At 41.7% G+C, this 27,808-nt stretch overlaps 1 protein-coding gene across 1 annotated transcript; it reads right to left on the bottom strand.

Annotated features, from left to right (window-relative positions):
• Nucleotides 1–1,615: 1,615 nt before the first annotated feature.
• LOC310863803 (uncharacterized protein) lies at nt 1,616–27,808 on the bottom strand (the record flags this gene model as incomplete). Its single annotated transcript, XM_083772295.1, has 6 exons — nt 1,616–1,647; nt 5,743–5,826; nt 5,911–6,597; nt 23,173–23,290; nt 27,158–27,244; nt 27,788–27,808. 6 exons carry the CDS (start codon nt 27,806–27,808, stop codon nt 1,616–1,618), a joined length of 1,029 nt encoding a protein of 342 aa, XP_083628421.1.

Here is a 27,808-nt window from a genome sequence, read left to right as displayed (position 1 = left end):
GTCCAGGTCGCCGGCCGTCCCAGCCAGACGTCCATACGACGTCCAAACAACGTCTTCGACACGACGTGACAGTCAAACTCAGGATACGTACGACCTGCAGACTCAGTCCGTTGCAAAAAGACGTCCATATGACGTCCATACGACGTTGACAGCTGTGGGTACCAGATCTCTTGGCTCGGCTGCAAAATGTCTTCGGGTCCTGCGCGCACTACACTGACGTCATCCGTTTCTTACTAACTTTATTGAACCACGGTACAAAACAGCAGTTTTACAGCACAGAGGTAATCTATAACATGACGTCACAGATGTATGCTGTGTGTTTAATATGCTCTATGGTATGTTCATCTGATGAAAGAAATAGGAGCTAATAGACAAACAGCAATAAAGCTCTGCCTTGTTTACATCTTGTTCAAGGGTCTGTTTTGATGAATTGAACATTGTGTACCCTCTTGTAAACCAGTGTAATGCTTAATTGGGTCGTCCACTCACAGTTAACAGTCTTTGTAGGCTATTGAGTTTGTGCTTGAAATGTACTGTAATCCTGCAAACTGTTAATACATATTTCAATCAATCAATCAAATGTTTAAAACAATAGGCGTGTGAAATCTGAGTGGATAATAGTGTTGGCCAGGGCCAGTCAAATAGCTGCTTCATAAAATGAGTTGACACACACATATGTATATCTTATGGGGGTCCCTGGCATATCTTTAGAATCACTGCTAGAACCATGAACATGTTCTCTTATGGGGGTCCCTGGCATATCTTTAGAATCACTGCTAGAACCTGAACATGTTCTCTTATGGGGGTCCCTGGCATATCTTTAGAATCACTGCTAGAACCATGAACATGTTCTCTTATGGGGGTCCCTGGCATATCTTTAGAATCACTGCTAGAACCTGAACATGTTCTCTTATGGGGGTCCCTGGCATATCTTTAGAATCACTGCTAGAACCATGAACATGTTCTCTTATGGGGGTCCCTGGCATATCTTTAGAATCACTGCTAGAACCTGAACATGTTCTCTTATGGGGGCCCCTGGCATATCTTTTCAAATGGGGGTCCCTGGCATATCTTTTCAAATGGGGGTCCCTGGCATATCTTTTCAAATGGGGGTCCCTGGCATATCTTTTCAAATGGGGGTCCCTGGCATATCTTTTCAAATGGGGGTCCCTGGCATATCTTTTCAAATCCGCATGAATGATAAGTATCAATTTGGGGGTCCTTGGCATGAAACAGTTTGGAGAACATACTTTGGAGAACTGGTCTGGAGAACATATTAATTATATTTTCCCAGAAATGATTATTGTGGCTTTCTAAACATAACTGAGCTATAGATAGTCAGTCGGTCAGTAGACCTATTTATTACAGCAGATCTGCTAGCTCACAATGTTGTGATCTTGTATATCTGCTCATTTCATATAGGCAATATGTATAGGTTAAAAGGTTAATTAGATGTGAGAATTATGTCATACTGTGCAGATTGTAGATTGTAGGCCTATTCACATGACAGTAACTTCGGCAAAAGTGTCACAAAGGGAAAAAAGGGAAAAAAGAGCACGGGTGCTAAAATATCTGGCTGAATAGAAACCAATGTGGGATATGTTAGTAGACACCTTTACACATAGCCTGGTAGAACCACTCCCCCTGCTGGACAATGTGGGATATGTTAATAGACACCTTTACACACACATTGGTGAAGAAAATTCTTGGTAAGAAATGTATTCCCAGATTTGACATTATTCAGATATGACAGGATATGTTAGCTTGTTCTTGTTAAGCATGCAGCCATGCACCACCATGCACAGTTATCATAGGCCAGGCGAGTCTATGGACTTTGTTTGTTTAAAGCCTAATCATGAATTCCCCGTCCCAATATGGACTTTAATGTTTGTTGATTACAATTTACAATTTAGGCATTTAGCAGACGCTCTTAATCCAGAGCGATTTACATTAAGCAAGAACAAAAAGCATGGGAATACATCACAAAAAAGCATTTATCATGAAACATGCGTAAGCTAAGAAAGTAACAGTGTAATATCTATATTATGAGACTATACGATCTCTCTCGCATGTCAATGGAGAGTGACATTGTTCGAAAACTGGATTTTGCCGATATTGTAAAGGATTTCTCTGTGCGCAAATCCAGGAAGAAGACATTTGTCTTAGACTAAAAGGTCTGGATTTGCTAAGTTTTAGTGTAAATGTTTATTATACTGCACTGTATTTTCATATTTTGTGTTAAATTGTTATTTTCTAATCCTGGCCTTTTGGTCTGATTTTGCTCTGACTTGCACTTTGCAGTAAACACTTTTATTTATTTTTTACAATTTGATTCTGTCTTCGGTGTGTAACGAAGATTTATATGGGCCTTTTGGTCTTGCACTTTAAATCATATGTTGTATTTTGTAACTTCAATTTGATATGCGGTGCAATCAGCTGTTTGACTGAATACATTATACAAAATAAAATTGACAATGACATGAAACGGCATAATCTTTTCCCCCCCATCTCATCATTGTCAAATTTGCCATGAGTTTTCTTGTTAACTGTTGTTTCTTGTTGTCTGTACTAATAACCATACAGTAATCTTCTAGTCCTTAAATTGTAATTTGTAAAATGATAGTCACAGTGAGTGCATAGTGCCTGGCTGTGTCTTGTATGTCAGAGGGCAGTGCAGCAGCAGTGGTGCGGATACGTGTGCGGCGGTGCGCTGAGCGCACACATGTTAATTAATTAATTCGCTGAATCACATATAGGGCCCTTTGATTTGATGAAGCGCCAGGGCCTTGACAGGGGTTAATCCGGCACTGCCAGCACCTGTGAAGTATACATTTACCAAATATACATTGGAAGGTGAAGGATTGCCGTTACAGTACGGTTTTCCTTCTGTGACAAACATTATTTTTGCCGCAAAGCTAATGTGACTGTGTGTGTGCGTGCATTAAATGTAACAGTAATTCAAACTTTACCTGGTACCTACCTAAAAGTCACACCTGTGTGAAGTGATGATGCTCTGGTCATCATGACGTAAAACAGACACTATGACATAAAACTCTATTCATTGTCAATGGGAAATTAATAAATACTTCAATCAATCAAAGCTTTGATTAAAACATTAAAAATGAAAGATAATGTGACACAGATGAGACAGGAATTAAACTTATGGCACTCATGGTTACATCCAGATTTTGATTGTGAATTTATTGTGCTTCTTTTTCATTTAAATTAGATTTACATTTTCATTTTTTCACTGCATTAAATAGTAAATACACAAATCAACCGTTATCAGGACGTTGTGGCGTTTGGCTGTGTTCACCTGGACTGCACGCATGCAGGGTGGTGCAGACATAGCCGGCTAAACCACTCCCCCTGCTGGATGTGTCAGTCAGGGCCAACTCTATGGTCAGGACATGGAAGCTAGTAATATTTAATATTCTCTGCCTATCGGGACGCTGAGTCCGCTCTGGTGGCCGTCGCAACGCTCGGCACGGCGACTCGCTCGGCTAGCGCCTCGATCAGCGGTGCCTCACGTGGCTCAACGCCACCAGAGACCTTCATCGTGGACACATAAAGTTTAACCTCCGCGTTTCCCCAGGATGTGTGATTATTATCACATTCTGGCTGAATTCTAATCTGCTGATCGCCTACATTCTCTTGATTATGTAAGGGATCAAATCTAATCTAATTAATTTATATAGCACATTTAAAAACAAATCTCATTGTACCAAAGTGCTTCACAAATGCAATACAATACAATACAATACAGTGCAGAAGACGTCAATAATAAAACAACAGGCATATAGGACAGAATAAATAATCTAAAAGGAAAGGTGCAGGATCATGTCGGTGATGCAAAGGCTTGTGAATATAAAAATGTTTTAAGTTGAGATTTAAAAGACGCAACGGAGGGCGCAGACCTAACCGCGAGGGGAATTTTGTTCCACAGAGTGGGGGCTGAGATAATATTATATATATAATTATATAATATATAATATTATAAAAAATAGATGCCTCACTGGCTGCTGCAGTTCATTGGAGCGACGTGGGTCCCAATGAAGGCAGGAAGTCAAGCGGAAGACTTTTTCTTTAAACAAATCTTTATAAGAGTCATGACAATACACTACATTACAATACGAAACAAGACAAACAAAACAAAAAAAAACACAAACAAAGTTATTAATACAACAATACAACATCAGAGCCAGGGAGGATTAGATTACTAACAGAAAACATTAAAGAATGAACAACAAAGCAACAGTTCTCCGCAGCTTTCTTATTTTCGAAGTGCTGAAGGCGTTTGCTGAAGGCACGCTGGGGCGTCTATGTTTGTATATCTATTAGAGACCTGCGGATGGCGGATGGCGGTTAATATACATATGATGATATCATTAATGCGGTTGGGCAGCGGGCGGATAATGAATTTGCGGTTGCGGGTGACAAAAAAAGTCTAGTTTTAGTCGACTAAATAATAAACATCATAAGATTCTAGTCGACTAAATCTACAGTTGATTTAGTCGACTGAAATCCATTTTGGCGGGCCTTAATGCCGTCGTAATGGCTGATTTTACGCATGCTGAAAATAGCCGATCTACACGCATTGTGAGCTTGTAGATCGGCAATTTTCGACGAACATTTTTTTATCACAGTTTTAGTCGACAAGATCAACACTTGCAGTTCACCAGGTCCTGGAGCACAACACTTACTGGGACTTCACCGTTGACCCATTACTCAATGTTAACACACGACCATCGTGAAGCATCCTCATGTGTGTCGTCCTTTTTCCACTAGTGGTAAAGCGTTTGCTACATACTGTACAAGAAAAGGGCTTTTCACCCGTATGGATCCTGATGTGTTCTTTCAGAGTGTCATCTCGGTTAAAGCATCGACTACAAAATGTGCAAGAAAAGGGCTTTTCACCTGTATGAATCCTCATGTGTTTTTTTAGATTGTGAGATTGTTTAAAGCTGTGACTGCATACTGTGCAAGCAAAGGGCTTTTCATCGGTATGAACGTCGCTCATGTGTCTTTTCAGAGAGCCAGCGTGTTTAAAGCATTTGCTACATGCTGTGCAAGCCAAGGGCTTTTCACCAGTATGAATCATCATGTGCGTCTTTAATGCTCCACCAGTGGTAAAGCTTATGCTGCATACTGTGCAAGCAAAGGGCCTTTCACCTGTATGTTTCATCATGTGATTCTTCATCTGTCCAGTAGTGATAAAGCATTTGCTACATGCTGTGCAAGCAAAGGGCTTTTCACCTGTATGGATCATCATGTGCGTTTTAAGAGTTCCAGAATGGTTAAAGCATTTGCTACACACTGTGCAAGAAAAGGGCTTTTCACCTGTATGAATGCTCATGTGTTTTTTCAGAACAGCATTGGAACCATAGATCTTTCCACACTCTGTACAACAGAAGCTTTTCTTTTTTGTTTGGCTCCTCATGGACGGCTTTTGTTTCTCTGGCTTTTCTTTTTCCTGTGGCTTTTGGCGATCATGAAGCAACTTCATGTGTGTCGTCCTTTTTCCACTAGTGGTAAAGCGTTTGCTACATACTGTACAAGAAAAGGGCTTTTCACCGGTATGGATCCTGATGTGTTCTTTCAGAGTGTCATCTCGGTTAAAGCATCGACTACAAAATGTGCAAGAAAAGGGCTTTTCACCAGTATGAATCCTCATGTGTTTTTGTAGATTGCAAGCTTGAATAAATCTTTGACTGCATACTGTGCAAGCAAATGGCCTTTCACCTGTATGAATCATCATGTGATTCTTCATCTGTCCACTAGTGGTAAAGCTTTTGCTACACACTGTGCAAGCAAAGGGCCTTTCACCTGTATGGATCATCATGTGTGTTTTCAGAGTTCCAGCGTCTTTAAAGCATTTGCTACACACTGTGCAAGAAAAGGGATTTTCACCTGTATGAATCCTCATGTGTTTTTTCAAAGCATATTTGGAACCATAGACCTTTCCACACTCTGTACAACAGAAGCTTTGCTTTTTTGTTTCACTCCTCATGGATGACTTTTGTTTTAAGGATTTTGATTCATTTTCTTGCCCGTTTCTCAAAGGCATTTTTTGTCCTTCCACATGTTGTTTCTTGTGTGATTCCAGTGTGTTTAAATCTGACTGGTGTTCACTGCTCTCCCGCTCATCACCGTCTTCAGCATCAGATTCAGAACAGTGTGAAGGCCAGTCATCACTGTCCTCAGTGATGTCAGAGTCAGAACGGTGTGAAGAGAGGAGCTGCTCGTCACCAGTTGGTTGTGATCGTACCCAGTACTCTATGTAAGCTTGTGTTTTCATGTGTTCAGTTGAGGTGCCGGCTACAGGCTCTGTCTCTCTGTTTTCAGTGCCATCCTCTGGTCTTTGAAGTAACTCCTCCTGCTGTTCCTCTTTAATCTGTGGATGTTCTAGTTTCACCTGGACCAGAATGGGACTCATCTCCTGCTGTTCTTCTTTAATCTGTGGAGGTTCTAGTTTCACCTGGACCAGAATGGGACTCATCTCCTGCTGTTCCCCTTTAATCTGTGGAGGTTCTAGTTTCACCTGGACCAGACTGGGACTCATCTCCTCCTCTTCACACACTGGCAGGAGTGAGAGACCTAGGAGGAGGAGAGAGAGAGGAGGCAACATCAGCTTGTTAGTAAGAGTGCATGCCTTTCATCCGACGGAGCATTGGTCCGAACGACAACCTACCTCCTCCCTCACCCTAACCCTAACCTCCCCCGGGGCAGACACCTAAACCTAACCGCAACCCCCTCCCGACCCGCAGCGCACCTCGGAGCATTGTTCCTTCGGAGCAATGCTCTGTCGGATGATAGTACGCCTCCCTGTTAGTAATGCTAGTGCATTGCAAGACCTGGTAAGGACGCACTGTGATTGACCAGTAACTAATTCCAGCTTTTGGTGTGTGTGTAAGCCAAGTATTGTCCTAACGCAAACATGAAATGCCATTGACAATGAATGGACAAGTGATTGAGTGTTTGTGTAAACACAAACATTGATGACAAAGGTGAGGACGTAAATTGTGATTTGCCGGAATGAGATGATGTACGATGGTATGAGCGCCCCTCACTTCACACGGGTGTGATTTCTTGTACTAATACTACCACCATTATGCCACAGATGATGTTAGAGCCATTTTCTATTTATGATTATTTGTATTTAATCTGCAATTTATTGCCTGCTATATGAATTGTTTATTTTTGTGGTCATTTAATTATTGCTATTACAATGGTAATCGAAAACTATATGTGTTCGTCAACGCCAATTTTTTGTAAAAATGTAGAAACAAAATAAAGACTGCTAAAATCTATGGTCATTTTAGTTCACGAACAAAGACGATACGAATACGAAAGCACACATCAAGGTAAGTTAACAAAAAGTATGCTGCTGGTTGTTTGCAAGTAGAACATAACATTAAATCAACGTTGTGTTGTTGAATGTACTGTCGGCTTAATGTTACTACAATAAAACCTACCCTAACTGAGAGCCATAGAGTAAGACAGTTACGTAAACTCCGTTCACTTCATGGGGCTTCAGTCCAATGTATCCAATTGAAGATACATTATACTGGTGGGGCAACTATGGTTTCAGTTGGATTGCAAGTTTAGCCTATTTAAAGCAGACCTAATAGCACTACAGCAAGCAAACTATTATAGTAACTTGTAAACAACCCAGTCAGTGTGCACAAAACACATGGGAAGCTATACATGGATGCAAACGACATGCCTGCAAAAAACAGATTGGAATGACATTTCAGAAGCACCGGCTACAACCACCAAACAAACCACCCAAAAAGGACGACAGCAGGCCAGCTATACAAGGGTCTTTACTGGCCCACACCAAATACAAAGCTGACTCTAGAGCAACAGTTCAAAGAGGAAGGTGTAGCACTGTGGATAGCCCGTACAGGTCTCCGTTCACGCATAGCGGAAGATGAGGATTTTGCCAAAACGATTGAGAGGATGAATAGAAGAGTCACTGTGCCAAAAAGAACAAAAACAAACAAACACAGTGGACAAAATCTACCTGGACGAAAAGGACAAATTCAAACAACGACGCAAAATAAGCATTGGCTTAGATATTTGGACTAAAAAGGGTCTCACAGCATCCTTTCTTGCCATCAGTGCTTAATTGTTTTAATTCAGACCATATAGGCTCATTCATAGTCTGGATTTTCGGTGGTGAGGTGACCACCGAACTACAACATGACGTCACTGAGGTGACCACCGAACTACAACATGACGTCACTGAGGTGACCACCGAACTACAACATGACGTCACTGAGCCGCGGTGAAGAGCAAACCACCGCCACCGCACCAGCCCTTCTCTGTTTTTACTCACCACCGCTCAACGTTATTTCAGCTCGGTGGTCACCTCACCACCGAAAATCCAGACTATGAATGGGCCTTAAGACAGAACACATACTCCTGAACCTAAAGCAAATGGTTCGCACGCACGCACGCACGCACGCACACACACACACACACACACACACACACACACACACACACACACACACACACACACACACACACACACACACACACACACACACACACACACACACACACACACACACACACACACACACACACACACACACACACACACACACACACACACACACACACACACACACACACACACGAGAGTGTACCCCTTTAGGGTCCATTTGGTTACATTTATACACTCTCAGAGTTAAATTAACATTGATTTACATCAGGGTCCCAGGGAAAATCTGCCTGGCATATCTTTTCAAATGGGGGTCCGCGGGCAAATTAGTGTCAATTTGGGGATGAACGTTTGGGAAATTGCAGGATGTTCAACAAATATGAAAACATTAGTGCACCACCTTGACAAATATCAAAACATAATTGCATTATTATGAATAGCATTAAACACATGATGAACCCCCGCTATGCTTATTCTGGGGGGGGGGGGGGTAAGTCCAAAATAGCCGATCTACAAGCTCACACCTTGTCGGGCTGTAACGCATTGTGAGCTTGTAGATCTGCTATTTTTGGTAAAGAGCTTTGGTGTTGACAGGAAAAAAAGCAGGAATAAATTCAGGTCAGTTTTTTACTGTAACAGATTAGAGATTCATAGAAGGCTGCAGTTCTGTTCATGACAATGAAGCACATCATTATATAGATGTTTAGGCCTTTTTTGTATAAGTTTGTAATTTATGTGAAACTGGAGAGTTGATAAAATAATAATAAAATTTGTATAGCACCTTTCATGACATGAAATGCAGCTCAAAGTGCTTTACAGAACAATGGAGAATTAAAAAGAAAAGCAAGGCAACGACATTAAAAAACAAGCAGTAATGCAATACAGTGAGGACATGAATAACAAAAAATAAAAGATCAATTAAAAGCAATGTTGTAGAAGTGGGTCTTGAGCTGAGCTTTAAAAATGTCTACAGAGGCTGCCTGACGAAGGTACAGTGGGACCTTATTGTTCCATGCCGACGGCCCGTAGAAGCAGAAAGCTGCTTCCCCGTATTTTTTAGTTGCCATTTTTTTAGGCAAAGCGAGCAGGCCAGCAGTGGAAGAACTTAGGTTTGGGACATATTTAGGCAGGCAGTCATGTAGGTAGGAAGGTGCGAGACCATTGAGAGCTTTATACACAAGTAAAATATTTTTAAAATCAATCCTAAAAACAACCGGAAGCCAGTGCAGTGAAGCCAAAACTGGAGTAATATGTTCTCTCATCTTAGTTCTAGTTAAAACTCTGGCTGCTGCATTTTGGACAAGTTGTAATCTGTCAGTTGTTTTCTTAGGCAGTCCTGAAAAAACTGCATTGCAGTAATCAAGCCGAGAAAAAACAAAGGCGTGGATTAGCGTTTTTGCATCGTCCAAAGACTAGATAAAACTTCTAATTTATTTTGGATAGTAATTTATTATTATTCTGCTATTCTTTATTATGCACACCTAAACTATTCAGATGGGCTAACAGTATTCAGGCCATTCGCCAAAAATCAGGATGTTTATTTTACTGAGTGATCATCTTGATGTGATTCACCATGTTTTTTTTCAGACCTACAGTTCAAGGAACATTTTCAAGGGGGGACATTTTTATTATTTCCACACAACACCTCTAAGGTATATTAATGACATAGTAAAATGTTGAAAATTAGTGGAATGCCCATTTAATCCAGAGCGATTTACAGTAAGCAAGAATTGATTTATTGGTTTTGATAGCACATCAGTGAGCTGGATGCAATCCTACCTGTACCTTCGTCAGGCAGCCTCTGTAGACATTTTTAAAGCTCAGCTCAAGACCCACTTCTACAACATTGCCTTTAATTGATCTTGTATTTTTTATTTTTCATGTCCTCACTGTACTGCATTACTGCTTGTTTTTTAATGTCGTTGTCTTGCTTTTCTTTTATTCTCCATTGTTCTGTAAAGCACTTTGAGCTGCATTTCATGTCATGAAAGGTGCTATACATAAAAGATGAATAGATGGACCCTAGCCCTGAAACATGACTGCCATGATGATTATCATGACAGTCATGACGCAACTGCACCCCGTTTTTGGCGCTCGCTACATTTACAACTTTTCCGTATAAATAAACATTCAGATTTCAAATATAAAGTACTCACAATTTGACCCACGGGTGTTAGTTAGTTGCAGCACCAGCGATTAGAATTGCTGCATCCCGTGTTGTTTAATAAAAAGCATTTTTATCCGAGCGCCCCGGCTACTTTTTTCAAACGGGGTTCGTTTGGGAAATCCAGTTGCACACCGGGAGCGCACTCGCCTATTAGTCTGTATTGGCAGGGCGGTCAGCGTGCCTATATCGAACACACCGAGTGCCACCCTCCTCCCGACGGATAGGGGCGCATAGTTAAAAGCCAATGGCAAAATAACAGCTCGGATAAAAATGCTTTTTATTAAACAACGCGGGATGCAGAAATTCTAATCGCTGGTGCTGCAACTAACTAACACCCGTGGGACAAATTGTGAGTACTTTATATTTGAAATCAGAATGTTTATATATACGTAAAAGTTGTAAATGTAGCGAGTGCCAAAAACAGGGTGCAGTTACTTCATGACTCTCGTATGAATACGAGAGTCATGAACCATGGCTAGGTGGACCCTAGCCCTCCAAGCAGAACCCAATGCTACTGAAGTTTCTGACATTTGTTAGACCCAGTGCATTGGGTCCTGTTCCAGCAGTATCCTGCCACCTGGTACGCGGACATACATAAAACATAAACAACATGGATAACGCCTGTCTGCGCTCTTTGACGACATTTTTTCGTGTGAGGGTTTCTGAATATGTGAAGTATAAGTAGGCTACCCATACATGCCGCTGCGAATATCTCCTGTGGCGCGGAAGCCGTTAAGTATTTTTAATCTTTGTTTGACCGATTTGGTCGCTTTGATTCTTCTCTTCCTTCCTTGTTTATTGACACCTCATTGTACCGCCTATCTGGCTAGCTAGTGGCGCTATAGCTATGACAGAGCAGATCAGGGGCAGGAACGTAGCCGGCACAAGCCAACCGCACACCGGGAGGCGGTACAATAGACGGTAAACAAACAAGAAGAAATAAAGCGACCAAATCGGTCAAACAAAGATTAAAAATACTTAACGGCTTCCGCGCCACAGGAGATGTTCGCAGCGGAATGTATAGGTACTTAAAGTTCCCGAATTCAGAATAACGCAAACAAAAAAAAGCCGTCAAACGCCGCAGATTCGATCTTAGAGAGCATGTTTATGTCCGCGTTCCAGAATTCCCATACGAAAATATAGTCATGAACAGGGACCCTACATAAAACTCAACCAAATTTCAGAAAAGCTTTATGTAGGGTTCCGAGAGGGGCTAGGTGGACCCTAATGTTGTAAAGTATAACACTTGTAAGTTGTATTACACTTGTTTACATTGTAAACACTTGTTTACATTGTAAACAAGTGGGCAAGTGGTTTGTTTACATTGTAAACAAGTGTAATGATTTATGAGTTTATGGTGTCGTCCACTCACAGTCTTTGTATTGAGTTGTGCTTGAAATTGAAATGTACTGTAATTCTGCAAACTGTTAATAAACACTGTAATCAAAAACGTCATGGGGCTTCAGTCCAATGGCGGCTCTTCTCTTCTACACAGACTTCTGTTGGTTTGTCCCAGAGTAGATTTGAAGGCTTCAAAAAGGGACAACCGGAAGTTTACGGAATGCATTGGAGTCTATGGGCTCGCGCGACCACATGAACCACGTGACCGCCATGCTGTTTTCTGACCCCTCAATGTCGCTCTAGTCAGGGCTAACATGCTAACACCGTTCTAGCGTTAGCATGCTAACGGTGGCTAACGGAGAAAAACACACAAACAAACATTCTTATCAACCGAATGGACAATAATAATAAACACAGCTTTGACTCACCGCTTAGTGCAGAATATAATTAATAATCACCATGGTTACGCAACGTAAACAACCCCGCAGACCAGGTGTTGTTGTGCAGCGTTAGCATTAGCATTAGCATCAGACTCCTCTTCCTCTGCAGGGGAGAGCAATCGATGATCAAAGAGACTCAACAAGCAGATCACAGATTCTATGATACTTTTAATCTTTCACAGGACGGATGTATGATGAAGCCGGCGTGTCTATTTGTACGTCTCTAAGGCCCCTTTTCCACTATGGGGTGGAACCAGAACCAGAACCAGAACTTTCCAGGACCCAGAACTACCAAGAACCATGTGTAGTTCCAGAACCAAGTTCTGCTTCCGTTTCCATATAACCAGAACCCAGAACCTGTTAAGTCTGCCCCCCCCCCCCTATTCCCCCACTGCTGAGTAGCTCGGCCGGCAGGGCCCCCTCCCCCTTGGCACGGCCGGGGGGTCCCGGAATACAGAGATATTCATGTTTAAATAATGACTGGTTATTATTCAACAGTGGTGGAAAGTAGCTGTATATAGTATTCTACTTAAATACATTTCGGCCATTTGAAAATAGACAAACTACAAGCTCGATGAGACACGTGAGCTTGTAGATTGTCTATTTTCAAATTTATTTGCTTTATTGTACTTTTTTAAACCAATAATATGAACATATTTTTATATGCCACATGTGCCACAGCTGTGGCAGCCACATGCCACAGCTGTCACATATATTTCCTATACATAATACATATACTGTATATGCACATACTGTAGTTTATATGAACATGGATATATGCAGCATACATTATATATAGGCTATATTTGCCGATATGGATTTCCTTTCCATGTGGGGAGTGGGACAACAGTAAAACACCCGTTTTAAATGCATTCGACCAGTTGTTCTCCAACCTTTACCTGTCTGTCTACAATATTTTGCTTAAACTGCAAGAGAAAAATATATATCATATAGGCTATAGCTCATATGATAAATGATAACCCACCTTTTGAATATAGCATTTAACATTGTGTGGGTTGCAATTATAGTGCCTCTTGAGCAGATTGAGCAAATTGTGCCATAACATCCAGTCCAGTTGTAATGTCAATATCAAGAAATGTGCAAATAAAAATCATTTAACCGTTGTGCTAGTTGAATTTAATTCTTCCAATGTGTAGTATTGTGTACAGCACATTTCTAGTAATGATATGCCTAATGCCTTGCCCTGAAAAAGAAAGAAAATTCTGTTCTGGCAATTTAGAATAGATTATATGGCGCTCTCGCGCGCGAGCACACGCACGCAAACACATACACGCACGCAAACACATACACATACACACACACACACGCACACGCACACACACACACACATCTGCAGTTAGCCTAGCTGTTAGCTGTAGTGTAGAACAACAACTGCAAGCAAACAACTCGTCGCGACAGCTTTATGGCTCTCTCTCTCTCTCCCTCACGCACACACAAGCTCTGTCTCTCCCTCTCTCGTGGCCATAGTGTTTCTGTGTGCTTTTCCAGGTTATTTTTATGTGTGTCCGCTGTCGCTGTGTCGCACTTAGGAGTTTAAAATGTGCGCTGTTGTGTTGTGTGCGCTTCTCCTCGCTCCGGTCTCCTCAGTGCTCAGAGTGCTGTCACCTCAGCTCGACCAATCGAGAGCAGCAGCGCTGCTGGCCCCGCCCATAGGTTCCCAGAACTCAGCGTTAGTACTACCTCAAAAGCAGGGCCGAAAAAAGGTTCTGAGAACCTGGTCTGAAACCGTGCCGTACCGCGCTGTGCGCTGTGGAAACAAACCCAGAACTAAAAAAAATAGGTTCAGGTTCTGGATAGTTCTGGTTCCACCCCATAGTGGAAAAGGGGCCTTAGGCCCCTTTTCCTAAGTGCGACACAGCGACAGCGGACACACATAAAAATAACCTGGAAAAGCACACAGAAACACTATGGCCACGAGAGAGGGAGAGACAGAGCTTGTGTGTGCGTGAGGGAGAGAGAGAGAGAGAGAGAGAGCCATAAAGCTGTCGCGACGAGTTGTTTGCTTGCAGTTGTTGTTCTACACTACAGCTAACAGCTAGGCTAACTGCAGATGTGTGTGTGTGCGTGTGCGTATGTGTTTGCGTGCGTGTATGTGTTTGCGTGCGTGTGCTCGCGCGCGAGAGCGCCATATAATCTATTCTAAATTGCCAGAACAGAATTTTCTTTCTTTTTCAGGGCAAGGCATTAGGCATATCATTACTAGAAATGTGCTGTACACAATACTACACATTGGAAGAATTAAATTCAACTAGCACAACGGTTAAATGATTTGTATTTGCACATTTCTTGATATTGACATTACAACTGGACTGGATGTTATGGCACAATTTGCTCAATTTGCTCAAGAGGCACTATAATTGCAACCCACACAATGTTAAATGCTATATTCAAAAGGTGGGTTATCATTTATCATATGAGCTATAGCCTATATGATATATATTTTTCTCTTGCAGTTTAAGCAACATATTGTAGACAGGTAAAGGTTGGAGAACAACTGGTCGAATGCATTTAAAACGGGTGTTTTACTGTTGTCCCACTCCCCACATGGAAAGGAAATCCATATCGGCAAATATAGCCTATATATAATGTATGCTGCATATATCCATGTTCATATAAACTACAGTATGTGCATATACAGTATATCTATTATGTATAGGAAATATATGTGACAGCTGTGGCATGTGGCTGCCACAGCTGTGGCACATGTGGCATATAAAAATATGTTCATATTATTGGTTTAAAAAAGTACAATAAAGCAAATAAATTTGAAAATAGACAATCTACAAGCTCACGTGTCTCATCGAGCTTGTAGTTTGTCTATTTTCAAATGGCCGAAATGTATTTAAGTAGAATACTATATACAGCTACTTTCCACCACTGTTGAATAATAACCAGTCATTATTTAAACATGAATATCTCTGTATTCCGGGACCCCCCCGGCCGTGCCAAGGGGGAGGGGGCCCTGCCGGCCGAGCTACTCAGCAGTGGGGGAATAGGGGGGGGGGGGGGGGGGGGGGCAGACTTAACAGGTTCTGGGTTCTGGTTATATGGAAACGGAAGCAGAACTTGGTTCTGGAACTACACATGGTTCTTGGTAGTTCTGGGTCCTGGAAAGTTCTGGTTCTGGTTCTGGTTCCACCCCATAGTGGAAAAGGGGCCTAAATGTTATGATGAATTGAACAAGGTGGACCCTCTTGTAAACAAGTGCTTTATGGTGTCGTCCACTCACAGTTAACAGTTTTTGAGTTGTGCTTAAAGACATTTATAGTGACATCTTTTCAACAGATCTCCATCTCTCTGCCTCACTGAGCGCATAACCAACGTCCATACGACGTCCATACGACGTCAAACAGACCTCTCGGTAAACGCCAACCCCAAAACGTAGAAAACGTAGAAAACGACGTCCTGAGCACATAACCAACGGGACGTCCATACGACGTCAAACAGACCTCTCTGTAACCACCACCAACCCAGAACGTCCAGGTCGCCGGCCGTCCCAGCCAGACGTCCATACGACGTCCAAACAACATCTTCGACACGACGTGACAGTCAAACTCAGGATTCAGTCCGTTGCAAAAAGACGTCCATATGACGTCCATACGACGTTGACAGGACGTGCTGCATTCGAACGGAATCAGTGTATAGAAACGGGGGAAAAATCATGTTCAATCAGGGCTTTCAATAGACTACTCAAGCGCACATTTCTCCGTATTTTGCTCGCTATTCAGATTTCAGAAGGCTGATTCTATGCGTCTTTTTCATTCATGTTTGGCAACCGAAGTGGCATGACCATTTTGTTGAATTAATAATATGATGATATTGATTATGTGATTCAGGCCATCGTGTTCATTCACTATTACATAATACAAATTATGATCGGGCGGATGTTACATCACACACTTTTTTATTGATTGATTGAAATATTTATTAACAGTTTTTAGAATTACAGTACATTTCAAGCACAAACTCAATACAAAGACTGTTAACTGTGGACGACCCAATTAAGCATTACACTTGTTTACAACAGGGTCCACATTGTTCAATTCATCAAAGTATGCGAATGTGGGGCGGGTTTATCACCAGAGGTATAAGTTTAACATAGTTTTACTGGTTTAGGGTCAAGGTTAGGTTAGGTATAGTTTTACTGAGTTAGGTTAGGGTCAGCTATTTAAAATGTTTGTATGGTCTTCTTTCGCACAAATAAATCGCGTCGCCAATTCGCCAGTGTGTAATGACCTTTACACTTGTTTACAACAGGGTCCACCTAGCCTGGGCACCATTTCATTTCGGTATATGATCCGGGCTGGAGCCGGATGATATGCTTACGTCATGTTGTAGGCAATGGTTTGCCTATAACAAACAGGAAGAAGCGGAAGCGGAAACTTCCTTTTCCCTCTCAATAAAAGCTCTCTGGCGACTACAAAACAATACTACAACATGACGTAACCACATCATCCGGCCCCAGCCCGGATCATACAGACTTGTGAAACAGAGACCAGGCTTTCCTCCGAGGCGGTGGAAAGCCTGGTAATGCGAGGTTAGGGTCCACCATGTTCAATTCATCACACACACATGGTGGCGCTATAACATCCCACTTTACAGTTTGCCTTATATCTCTTGGACCGTAGGTCGTAAAATCAAATTTTCACTTTCCCTGGATTCCTTGGGCCGCATCTCCCCATATAGGCCACGCACAGTTGCGGCAGATAGATCTTCCGCCATTTTTACTTTTCTTCAAAACACACTTTTTGCTCTTCCACCTACAGCTTTTGTGCAAATCTCACAAGAATCGGTACAAATGATCTCTGGACCTATCTGATTAAAACACCACAGGCAGCATTTAGCATTTAGTCCGCATCGTTCGGCTGTAATCGGCGTCCAAAGTTGTGGGAGGGGCCCGTTTCATACAAAATGACACAAATCACGAATGGAATGTGCAATCCACCCCAAATTTCACATGTCAATTTATGTTTAATGTTTAATCAACGGAGCCCAAAGCAATTCCATTTGCATCCATAGGGGGTGCCGCAAATGCGGAATTGTTTAACTATTTCGTTAATTTAGTTTAAACGCTGTTCACGGAATGACGGCAGTGCACCGGTCTCTATCCTAAGGTAAGTGTTTCCTTCTGTGACGAAACATTATTTTAGCTGACTGTGTGTGTGTGTGTGTGTGTGTGTGCTGTGCATGCATGTGCATGTGTACTAATCAGTGTTAAATGTAACAGCAATTCAAAATGTACCTGGTGGTAGCTACCTAAAAATCATCATACATCATCATGACGTAAAACAGACACTATGACGTAAAAACATTTTCAATGGGAATTTAATAAATACTTCAATCAATCAAAGCTTTGATTAAAACATTATAAATGAAGATGTGACACAGATGAGACAGGAATTAAACTTATGGCACTTATGGTTACATCCAGATTTTGATTGTGAATTTGTTGTGCTTCTTTTTAATTTACATTAGATTAGATTTACATTTTCATGTTCTCTTTTTCACTGCATTAAATACACAAATCAACCGTTATCAGGACGTTGGAATATGGCTATAATATGGCCGGCCAAACTGGCATTCTAGACGTTTGGCTGTGTTCACCTGGACTGCAGGGTGGTGCAGACATAGCCTGGTCAAGGACTCCCCCTGCTCGACGTGTCGTTTCCAACTCTATGGTCAGGACATGGAATATTTACTATTCTCTGCCTATCGGGACACTATGGTCAGGACATGGAAACTAGTAATATTTACTATTCTCTGCCTATCGGGACACTCTATGGTCAGGGCATGGAAACTAGTAATATTGACTATTCTCTGCCTATCGGGACGCAACTCGAACGGCGCTGAGTCAGCTCTGGTGGCCGTCGCAACGCTCGGCACGGCGACTCGCTGGGCGGTGCCTCACGTGGCTCAAGGCCACCAGAGACCTTCGTCATGGACACAAAAAGAAAACGCTCCCATAGTTTCACTTCCACGTTTCCCCAGTATGTGTGATTATTATCACATTCTGGCTGAATTCTAAGCTGCTGATCACCTACATTCTGTTGATTATGAGGTGATAACCATAGATATTATAAACATAAATATAGATAACCATAGATATTATAAAAGAAATAGATGCCTCACTGGCCGCTGCAATTCATTGGAGCGACGTGTGTCCCAATGAAGGCAGGAAGTCAAGTGGAAGAGTTTTAACAAAACAGTCATGACAATACATTACAATACGAAACAAGACTAACAAACAAAAAAAATCATATTTTAGTCACCTGGAATGTCTTAGTTTTAGTCTAGTTTTAGTTGACTAAATAATACACATCATAAGATTCTAGTCTATTGTAGATCGGCTATTATCAGCATGCAACCAAGTGTAAAATTACTTTATACTGTATCTCTTGTCCACTACTCACTTCCTAACATTTTTTGTCTAGTTTTTATTTGACGATGAAATTGTCAATGTAATCAGTCTTAATCATCATAGCTTAGTTTCCATTTAGTTTTCGTCTGAAAAAAGGTGGTCGACAAACATTTTTCGTCACAGTTTTAGGGCCGATTCATACTCCTATTTTACCGCTGTTTCGGCGCTGTAGTGCCGAAATGATTTCGGCTCGTCAGAAATTTTCAGTAGCACCGAAGAGCCGACTTTAGGACGGTACCCGCCACCCCCCGAACCTCAAATGACGTCAAATTGTAGGCTCTTCAGCACCGAACCGACTTTTATTCGGCTCTAAAATAGGAGTATGAATCGGCCCTTAGTCGACAAAATCAACACTTGCAGTTCACCAGGTCCTGGAGCACAACACTTACTGGGACTTCACCGTTGACCCATTACTCAATGTTAACACACGACCATCGTGAAGCATCCTCATGTGTGTCGTCCTTTTCCCACTAGTGGTAAAGCGTTTGCTACATACTGTACAAGAAAAGGGCTTTTCACCCGTATGGATCCTGATGTGTTCTTTCAGAGTGTCATCTCGGTTAAAGCGTCGACTACAAAATGTGCAAGCAAAGGGCTTTTCACCAGTATGAATCCTCATGTGTTTTTGTAGATGGCAAGCTTGAATAAATCTTTGACTGCATACTGTGCAAGCAAAGGGCCTTTCACCTGTATGAATCATCATGTGATTCTTCATCTGTCCACTAGTGGTAAAGCATTTGCTACATACTGTGCAAGCAAAAGGCCTTTCACCTGTATGGATCATCATGTGCGTTTTCAGAGTTCCAGCGTCTTTAAAGCATTTGGTACACACTGTGCAAGAAAAGGGCTTTTCACCTGTATGAATCCTCATGTGTTTTTTCAAAGCATATTTGGAACCATAGACCTTTCCACACTCTGTACAACAGAAGCTTTGCTTTTTTGTTTCACTCCTCATGGACGGCTTTTGTTTTAACGATTTTGATTTATTTTCTTGCCTGTTTCTCAAAGGCATTTCTTGTCCTTCCACATGTTGTCTCTTGTGTGATTCCAGTGTGTTTAAATCTGACTGCTGTTCACTGGTCTCCCGCTCATCACCGTCTTCAGCATCAGATTCAGAACAGTGTGAAGGCCAGTCATCACTGTCCTCAGTGATGTCAGAGTCAGAACAGTGTGAAGAGAGGAGCTGGTCGTCACCAGTTGGTTGTGATCGTACCCAGTACTCTATGTAAGCTTGTGTTTTCATGTGTTCAGTTGAGGTGCCGGCTACAGGCTCTGTCTCTCTGTTTTCAGTACCATCCTCTGGTCTTTGAAGTAACTCCTCCTGCTGTTCCTCTTTAATCTGTGGATGTTCTAGTTTCACCTGGACCAGAATGGGACTCATCTCCTGTTGTTCCTCTATAATATGTGGAGGTTCTAGTTTCACCTGGACCAGGATGGGACTCATCTCCTCCTCTGCAGACACAGGAAGGAGTGAGAGACCTAGGAGGAGGAGGAGAGAGAGGAGGCAACATCAGCAGAGAACAACTTGTTAGTAATGTTAGTAAATGGAAGACCTGGTAAGGACGCGCTGTGATTGACCAGTAGTCCAGTTCTGCCCTGTTGAACTAATTCATATTTTGAGGGGTCGAAACTCGAAAGTCCCTCCTATATCCAGTTTTTGGTGTGTGTAAGCCAAATCTAGTCCTAACACAAACATTCAATTCCATTGAAAATGACAAGTGTTTGAGTGTTTGTGTAAAACACAAACATTGATGACAAAGGTGAGGACGCAAATTGTGATCATGAATGATGTACGATGGTATGAGCGCCCATCACTTCATTCATGTGATTTTTACTACTACTACTACCACCATTATGCCACAGATGAGGTATAGAGTGCCGCAGTCCCTCCCCCTTTCAGAAAAACGAGTGGCCCAGGAAATGAAAACCCAATGCATTCTCCCATCGGCACTTCTTATTTAATTTATTTAAAGACGGTTACGCCGCGGACAAAGCCAACTCGGATCGTGACAAATCATGACAATGAACACAATGTTTTGGGCCGATCAAATAATTTATAAGACGAAAAACAAAACAAATAGTGTTGTCTCCTGACTTTCTTTTCTTCTTTCTAATGATTTGATCGGCCCAAAACATTGTGTTCATTGTCATGATTTGTCACGATCCGAGTTGGCTTTGTCCGCGGCGTAACCGTCTTTAAATAAATTAAATAAGAAGTGCAGATGGGAGAATGCATTGGGTTTTCATTTCCTGGGCCACTCGTTTTTCTGAAAGGGGGAGGGACTGCGGCGCTCTATAGAGGGCTCTATATGAGGGACATATTTTAAATCCTGGCCGAGGAATATTGCATGAAGTACTTTGTGTTTTCAAGGCTCCCCTACGTACACATTATTGTTACTTAAACCGCAGTTATATTGTTTTTATTAAAAGGGCCTCTTCACCACTTTTCAACCTATCTTCACATAATTGGTCCTCACTAATGTTCATGATAAAATGTCCTACTCAGTCTGTGTCTCATAGGAGGGCTGTGGGCAGTTCAGAAACCAGTCTGTGTCTCATAGGAGGGCTGTGGGCAGTTCAGAAACCAGTCTGTGTCTCATAGGAGGGCTGTGGGCAGTTCAGAAACCAGTCTGTGTCTCATAGGAGGGATGTGGGCAGTTCAGAAACCAGTCTGTGTCTCATAGGAGGGCTGTGGGCGGTTCAGAAACCAGTCTGTCTCATAGGAGGGCTGTGGGCAGTTCAGAAACCAGTCTGTGTCTCATAGGAGGGCTGTGGGCAGTTCAGAAACCTGTCCACCAGTGACATCATCAATGGGGACTCCAAGCTAATAGAAACTATAGGCTTTCTATTCCTGAAAAGTTGCAATGCAAAAATGGAAGCCATCGTTCTCACGATAACAAAAACCTAAATACATATATTTTTTTGACTGGTTATGTAATTAATAACAACCAATTAAGCACTACAAAGCATAACAAGTAATGATGTAATTATTACGGTAAGTGAGGGCCGGGTTATAACTGACTCGCAATGGTGACGTAATAAAGATGGTGGATTAAAGGAAATGCCTCTATGTATATACATCAGGGGTGGGCAACTGGCGGCCCGGGGGCCACATGCGGCCCCCACCTTCACTTAATGTGGCCCTCAGGTTAACGTCAGAATACTGATATAATATTGGTTTCAGCTGTTTAGAATTCCACAACATGCAAACATGACCCGCTTTATTTACTTCAGTCTAAATTAGTAGCTCAATGCTCAACACACGTATAATTAAAGGCATTTGAAATGACATAAAAATGTTAATTTTCAGGATTCAAACTCAAAAATAGAAAATAAAATATTCATATAGCAAAAATAGCCTATCTACAAGCTCAAAACGTTTCGCAGCGCGACGCGTTTTGAGCTTGTAGATCGGCTATTTTTGCTACGACAATAATATATGGCCCTCTGGAGTGAGTGTGGAAATATAGTGGCCCTCTCCATCGTCAAAGTTGCCCAGCCCTGATATATATGTATATGTAATTTGTACGTTGATTAGCGGTATACTGTGCGGTTACTTGGGTCATTTGATAGCAGCATATGACGTGAAGAAGATATGCACCAATGCCAGGGTTTAACTGGCTCTCGATGGTGACGTAATAACGATATGTTTCAGTGTCGGGTGGATTAAAGGTAATGCTATGTAATACATGTATGTCATCTGAAACCAATGCCATATCAAGCACAAATTAATCATTACGTCATACGCAGCCTGCACGGACATACGCATCGGAGCAACGGACAAACAACATTACTTGCACGCTCTCACAAGTAATAACAATGTCAATAACAATAATAATAATAACAATAACTAGAAAAAACCCGATTGCCCCAAAAATTGTATATAAAAATACAATATTTACAAAAATATACAAAAATATTGTATTATTCCACTAGGTCTGTGGGGGACATAAACACATTTGAACATTCTGACTGTTCAAATCTCCAATGTGCATGTGGAGTGTGTCTGCCTGTGTGGCAATGTGCCACTGCCTGTGACTTGAATCGCACAGTGCGCTGGCCTGATAGACTCCAGAATCTCAATCTCACCTGCTGTGCTAAATCTGGCTAATGACAAGCCTCTCAGTTGTTAAAAAAAAAGATTTGAACAGTCAGAATGTTCAAATGTGTTTATGTCCCCCACAGACCTAGTGGAATAATACTTTTTTTTTTTTGCTCAGTCGAGTTAGTTGTTAGTTGTTGTAGTTAGTTGACTAACAGCAAATTTATTCATCTATCAGTCGACTATACAAATCCTTAGTCGGCAGCCCTAGTGTGTGTGTGTGTGACTCACAGGCCGTCTCAGTGTCAGTGCAGTAGGTGGGAGTCATGCAGGCAGCAGTCCTCCAGGGGGCAGCAGAGCTCAGGTCTGCTGAGTCCTGACTGGATAGATGGACGTCACTGGTAGACATCTGACACACACACACACACACACACAGACACACACACACACACACACACACACACACACACACACACACACACACACACACACACACACACACACACACACACACACACACACACACACACACACACACACACACACACACACACACACACACACACACACACACACACACACACACAAAATTGCAGGATGTGCAACAAAGACACAATAAAATGATCCATATTATCCACAATATGAAAACATTAGACTTGACAAATATCAAAACATCAATTCATTATTATGAATAGCATTAAACACATGAACCCCTGCTATGCTTATTCTGCCGATCTACAAGCTCACACCGTGTCGTGCTGTGACGCATTGTGAGCTTGTAGATAGTTCATTTATTTTTATGGGCGCTACATTGATGATCTGCTGCTCATATTCAATGGTTCTGAGACTCAACTACTCAACTTCCATCGCTATGTAAACTCTATAAACAAAAACATCAAACTGACAATTGAGTACTCGCAACAGAGCATCAATTTCCTTGACCTTACTATTTAAAGATGAATCGGGCATGCTTCACACTACCTCGTTTAGGAAGGAAACCTCAACAAAATACTCTCTTACGAGCGGACTCTTTCCATCCGTCTCATCTCATAAGAAATATCTCTTTTGGGCAGTTTCAACGCCTACGCCGCATTATGCGACAGTGATTTCAGTCAGAAAGCCACTGACATGACCACCAGATTTAAAGAGAGAGGCTATAGTATAAACCGGGAAATGTAGCTCGGGCGCGCGACAAGGCACTATAGAGCGTCGCAGTCCCTCCCCCTTTCAGAACAACGAGTGGCCCAGGAAATGGTTCTCCATTCATTTTCACCATAGGCAATTCCAAAAGTATTTATTTAAAGACGGTTACGCCGCGGACAAAGCCAACTCGGATCGTGACAAATCATGACAATGAACACAATGTTTTGGGCCGATAAAATCATTATAAACAAGAAAATAAAGGTAGGAGACAACATTATTTGTTTTGTTTTTCTTCTTATAAATTATTTGATCGGCCCAAAACATTGTGTTCATTGTCATGATTTGTCACGATCCGAGTTGGCTTTGTTCGCGGCGTAACCGTCTTTAAATAAATACTTTTGGAATCACCTATGGTGAAAATGAATGGAGAACCATTTCCTGGGCCACTCGTTGTTCTGAAAGGGGGAGGGACTGCGACGCTCTATAGCCTTAACAGATCTGACTTGCTAACTAAAAACAAACGGAAGCCCACTACTCAGAACCGCCCCTTTTTGTCACGCAATACAGCAACATGTCTTCACACATTCATTCAGCAAATTATAAAAAACAACTGGTCGATTGTGGAGAGTGACTCCTCCCTGAGAGTTTTATTTCCTAAGCTGCCTATTTTCTCTCTTGGATGAGACCCCACCCTGAGGGACAAACTCATGCACAGCTACCTTCCACCTGGTAAAGAGACCCCACCCTGAGGGATAAACTCATGCACAACTACCTTCCACCTGGTAAAGAGACCCCACCCTGAGGGATAAACTCATGCACAACTACCTTCCACCTGGTAAAGAGACCCCACCCTGAGGGATAAACTCATGCACAGCTACCTTCCACCTTCCACCATTAAAAAGCAGACCTGGCTTAACAAACCATTAAGTATGTTCAAGTGCATGTGTTGCCCCCACTGCTCCAGTGTCTCACAGACTAAATCATTTATAGATTTCAAAACACAGAAAACCTAGAAGATTAACGACTTTATCAATTGCAATACTACTCACGTCATGCATATATCGTTTGACATGTACCTGTCCTAACATCGTTTATATTGGCAGGACAAAGCGCCACCCCAGGGATGGAATGGCTGAACACAAATATGCCATTCACATTTAATATCAATTATTCGATTGCTAGACATTTCAACCAATGCCATAACAACAATGACAGAAAACATCAAACCTTTTCCAAGAGGTGGCGACCGCCTAAAGGCTCATACATAGTCTGGATTTTCAGTGGTGAGGTAACCACCGAACTACAACATGACGTCACTGAGGTGACCACCGAACTACAACATGACGTCACTGAGGTGACCACCGAACTACAACATGACGTCACTGAGGTGACCACCGAACTACAACATGACGTCACTAAGGTGACCACCAAACTACAACATGACGTCACTGAGGTGACCACCGAACTACAACATGACGTCACTGAGGTGACCACCGAACTACAACATGACGTCACTGAGGTGACCACCGAACTACAACATGACGTCACTGAGGTGACCACCGAACTACAACATGACGTCACTGAGGTGACCACCGAACTACAACATGACGTCACTGAGGTGACCACCAAACTACAACATGATGTCACGAGCCGCGGTGAAGAGGAAACCACCGCCACCGCTCCAGCCCTTCTCTCTGTTTTTACTCACCACCGCTCAACGTTATTTCAGCTCACCACCGGAGCGGTGGTCACCTCACCACCGGAGTGGTGGTCAGATCACCACCGGAGTGGTGGTCAGCTCACCACCGGAGTGGTGGTCAGCTCACCACCGGAGAGGTGGTCACCTCACCACCGAAAATTCAGACTATGAATAGGCTATGAATTGAATCAACAGGAAACTTTTTGGATTAATTTCCATTAGACGCCCTCACCCCTCCTGGCCTTAATGAATTATATTGATTTGATTTGATGTGTTTTCTTTAGTTTTTTCGTTTTCTACCTTGTTTATTGTTTACTATTGTTTTTTTATGATCTATAATAAAGTGTTATTTTCCTTTTGTTGAATATTTGGTGTTCCTCTGGCTGTCACACACATGTGTGGCGTCAGCTGTTGATTGAGTGCCTATAATGGCATGTCCATGTTATTACGGCTGTATTAACGAATGCTCTGACACTGCTATAATTATCTCATTGCTGTTGCTATATAATGAGTATGTTTGATGTTGTCCTTCATTCTTGCCCTGATGAAGACCTGTTAGGTCGTAACATGTTGGCAGTTCAATGCCTTTTTAATTTAATAAAGGCGTTCCTCTTCTTTTTTTTTTGTGTGTGTGCCCGGATCCTTCTCTGTTTTTTATCTAAAGTGTAAATGCTTAATTGGGTGGTCCACTCACAGTTAACAGTCTTTGTATTGAGTTTGTGCTTGAAATGTACTGTAATTCTGCAAACTGTTAATAAACACTTCAGTTCAATCAATCAAAAACTTAATGTGGCTTCAGTTCAATGGCGACTCTTCTACACAGACTTCTGTTGGTTTGTCCCAGAGTAGATTTGCTCTGGTCAGGGCTAACATGCTAACCATATATATATATATATTGATTGATTGATTGAAATATTTATTAACAGTTTGTAGAATTTACAGTACATTTCAAGCACCAACTCAATACAAAGACTGTTAACTGTGAGTGGACGACCCAATTAAGCATTACACTTGTTTACAACAGGGTCCACATTGTTCAATTCATCAAAACATTTAGAGACATACAAATAGACATTTCTATGTAGTTAAAGAACAGAACAGGAATTCATCATATAGGAAGCAGACTTCTGTTGGTTTGTCCTAGCCCCTTTCGGGACCCTACATAAAGCTTTTCTGAAATTTTGATGAGTTTTTTGATGAGTTTTTTTCAGAAACTTCAGTACCATTGGGTTCTGCTTGGAGGGCTAGGTTTGTCCCAGAGTAGATTTGCTCTGGTCAGGGCTAACATGCTAACCATAATAGATATATATCTATGATGCTAACACCGTTGTAGCGTTAACAATAAACAAACATTCTTATCAACCGAATGGACAATAATAATAATAAACACAGCTTTGACTCACCGCTTAGTGCAGAATATGCATTAATAATCACCATGGTTACGCAACGTAAACAACCCCGCAGACCAGAGGTGTTGTTGTGCAGCGTTAGCATTAGCATTAGCATCAGACTCCTCTTCCTCTGCAGGGGAGAGCAATCGATGATCAAAGAGACTCAAGCAGATCACAGATTCTATGATACTTTCACAGGACGGATATATATATATTATATATATATATATATATATATATATATATATATATATATATATCTGTACATTCATTTGTTATCACGTAACTGTTTGTGATTTCATAGGATTTATTTTCATTTAATTTGATGTCAGTTTTACCAATAACCTGAAACTACAGATCTATACAATGTAAGGCTATATAAGTAATAATAATTTTCCCTCATATTAATTACTGTAATATTGTCTGGGCTGCTACATATTCAACACATCTCACTAAATTACTGATCATTCAAAAAAGGTTTCTGAGAATGATTTCACATTCAAATCGGTATGAGCCGTCTGCCCCGCTCTTTATTAAATACTCACTATTACCCATTGACAAAGTAAACGTTTTTCAGACCTGTTTATTTATGTTTAAATTAAAAAAATGCATACAAGACATTCCGTCTTCTTTTCTCAATTTCTTCCGTGTTACTTCTGACATTCACTCCTACCCCACAAGGCAAAGAGATCAT

Source organism: Protomyctophum parallelum (genome assembly GCF_964188405.1).
Source record: "Protomyctophum parallelum genome assembly, chromosome: 8".
NCBI lineage: Eukaryota > Metazoa > Chordata > Actinopteri > Myctophiformes > Myctophidae > Protomyctophum > Protomyctophum parallelum.
Note: the sequence above shows the minus strand (reverse complement) of the source record. Positions and strands in the feature narration are given on the sequence as shown.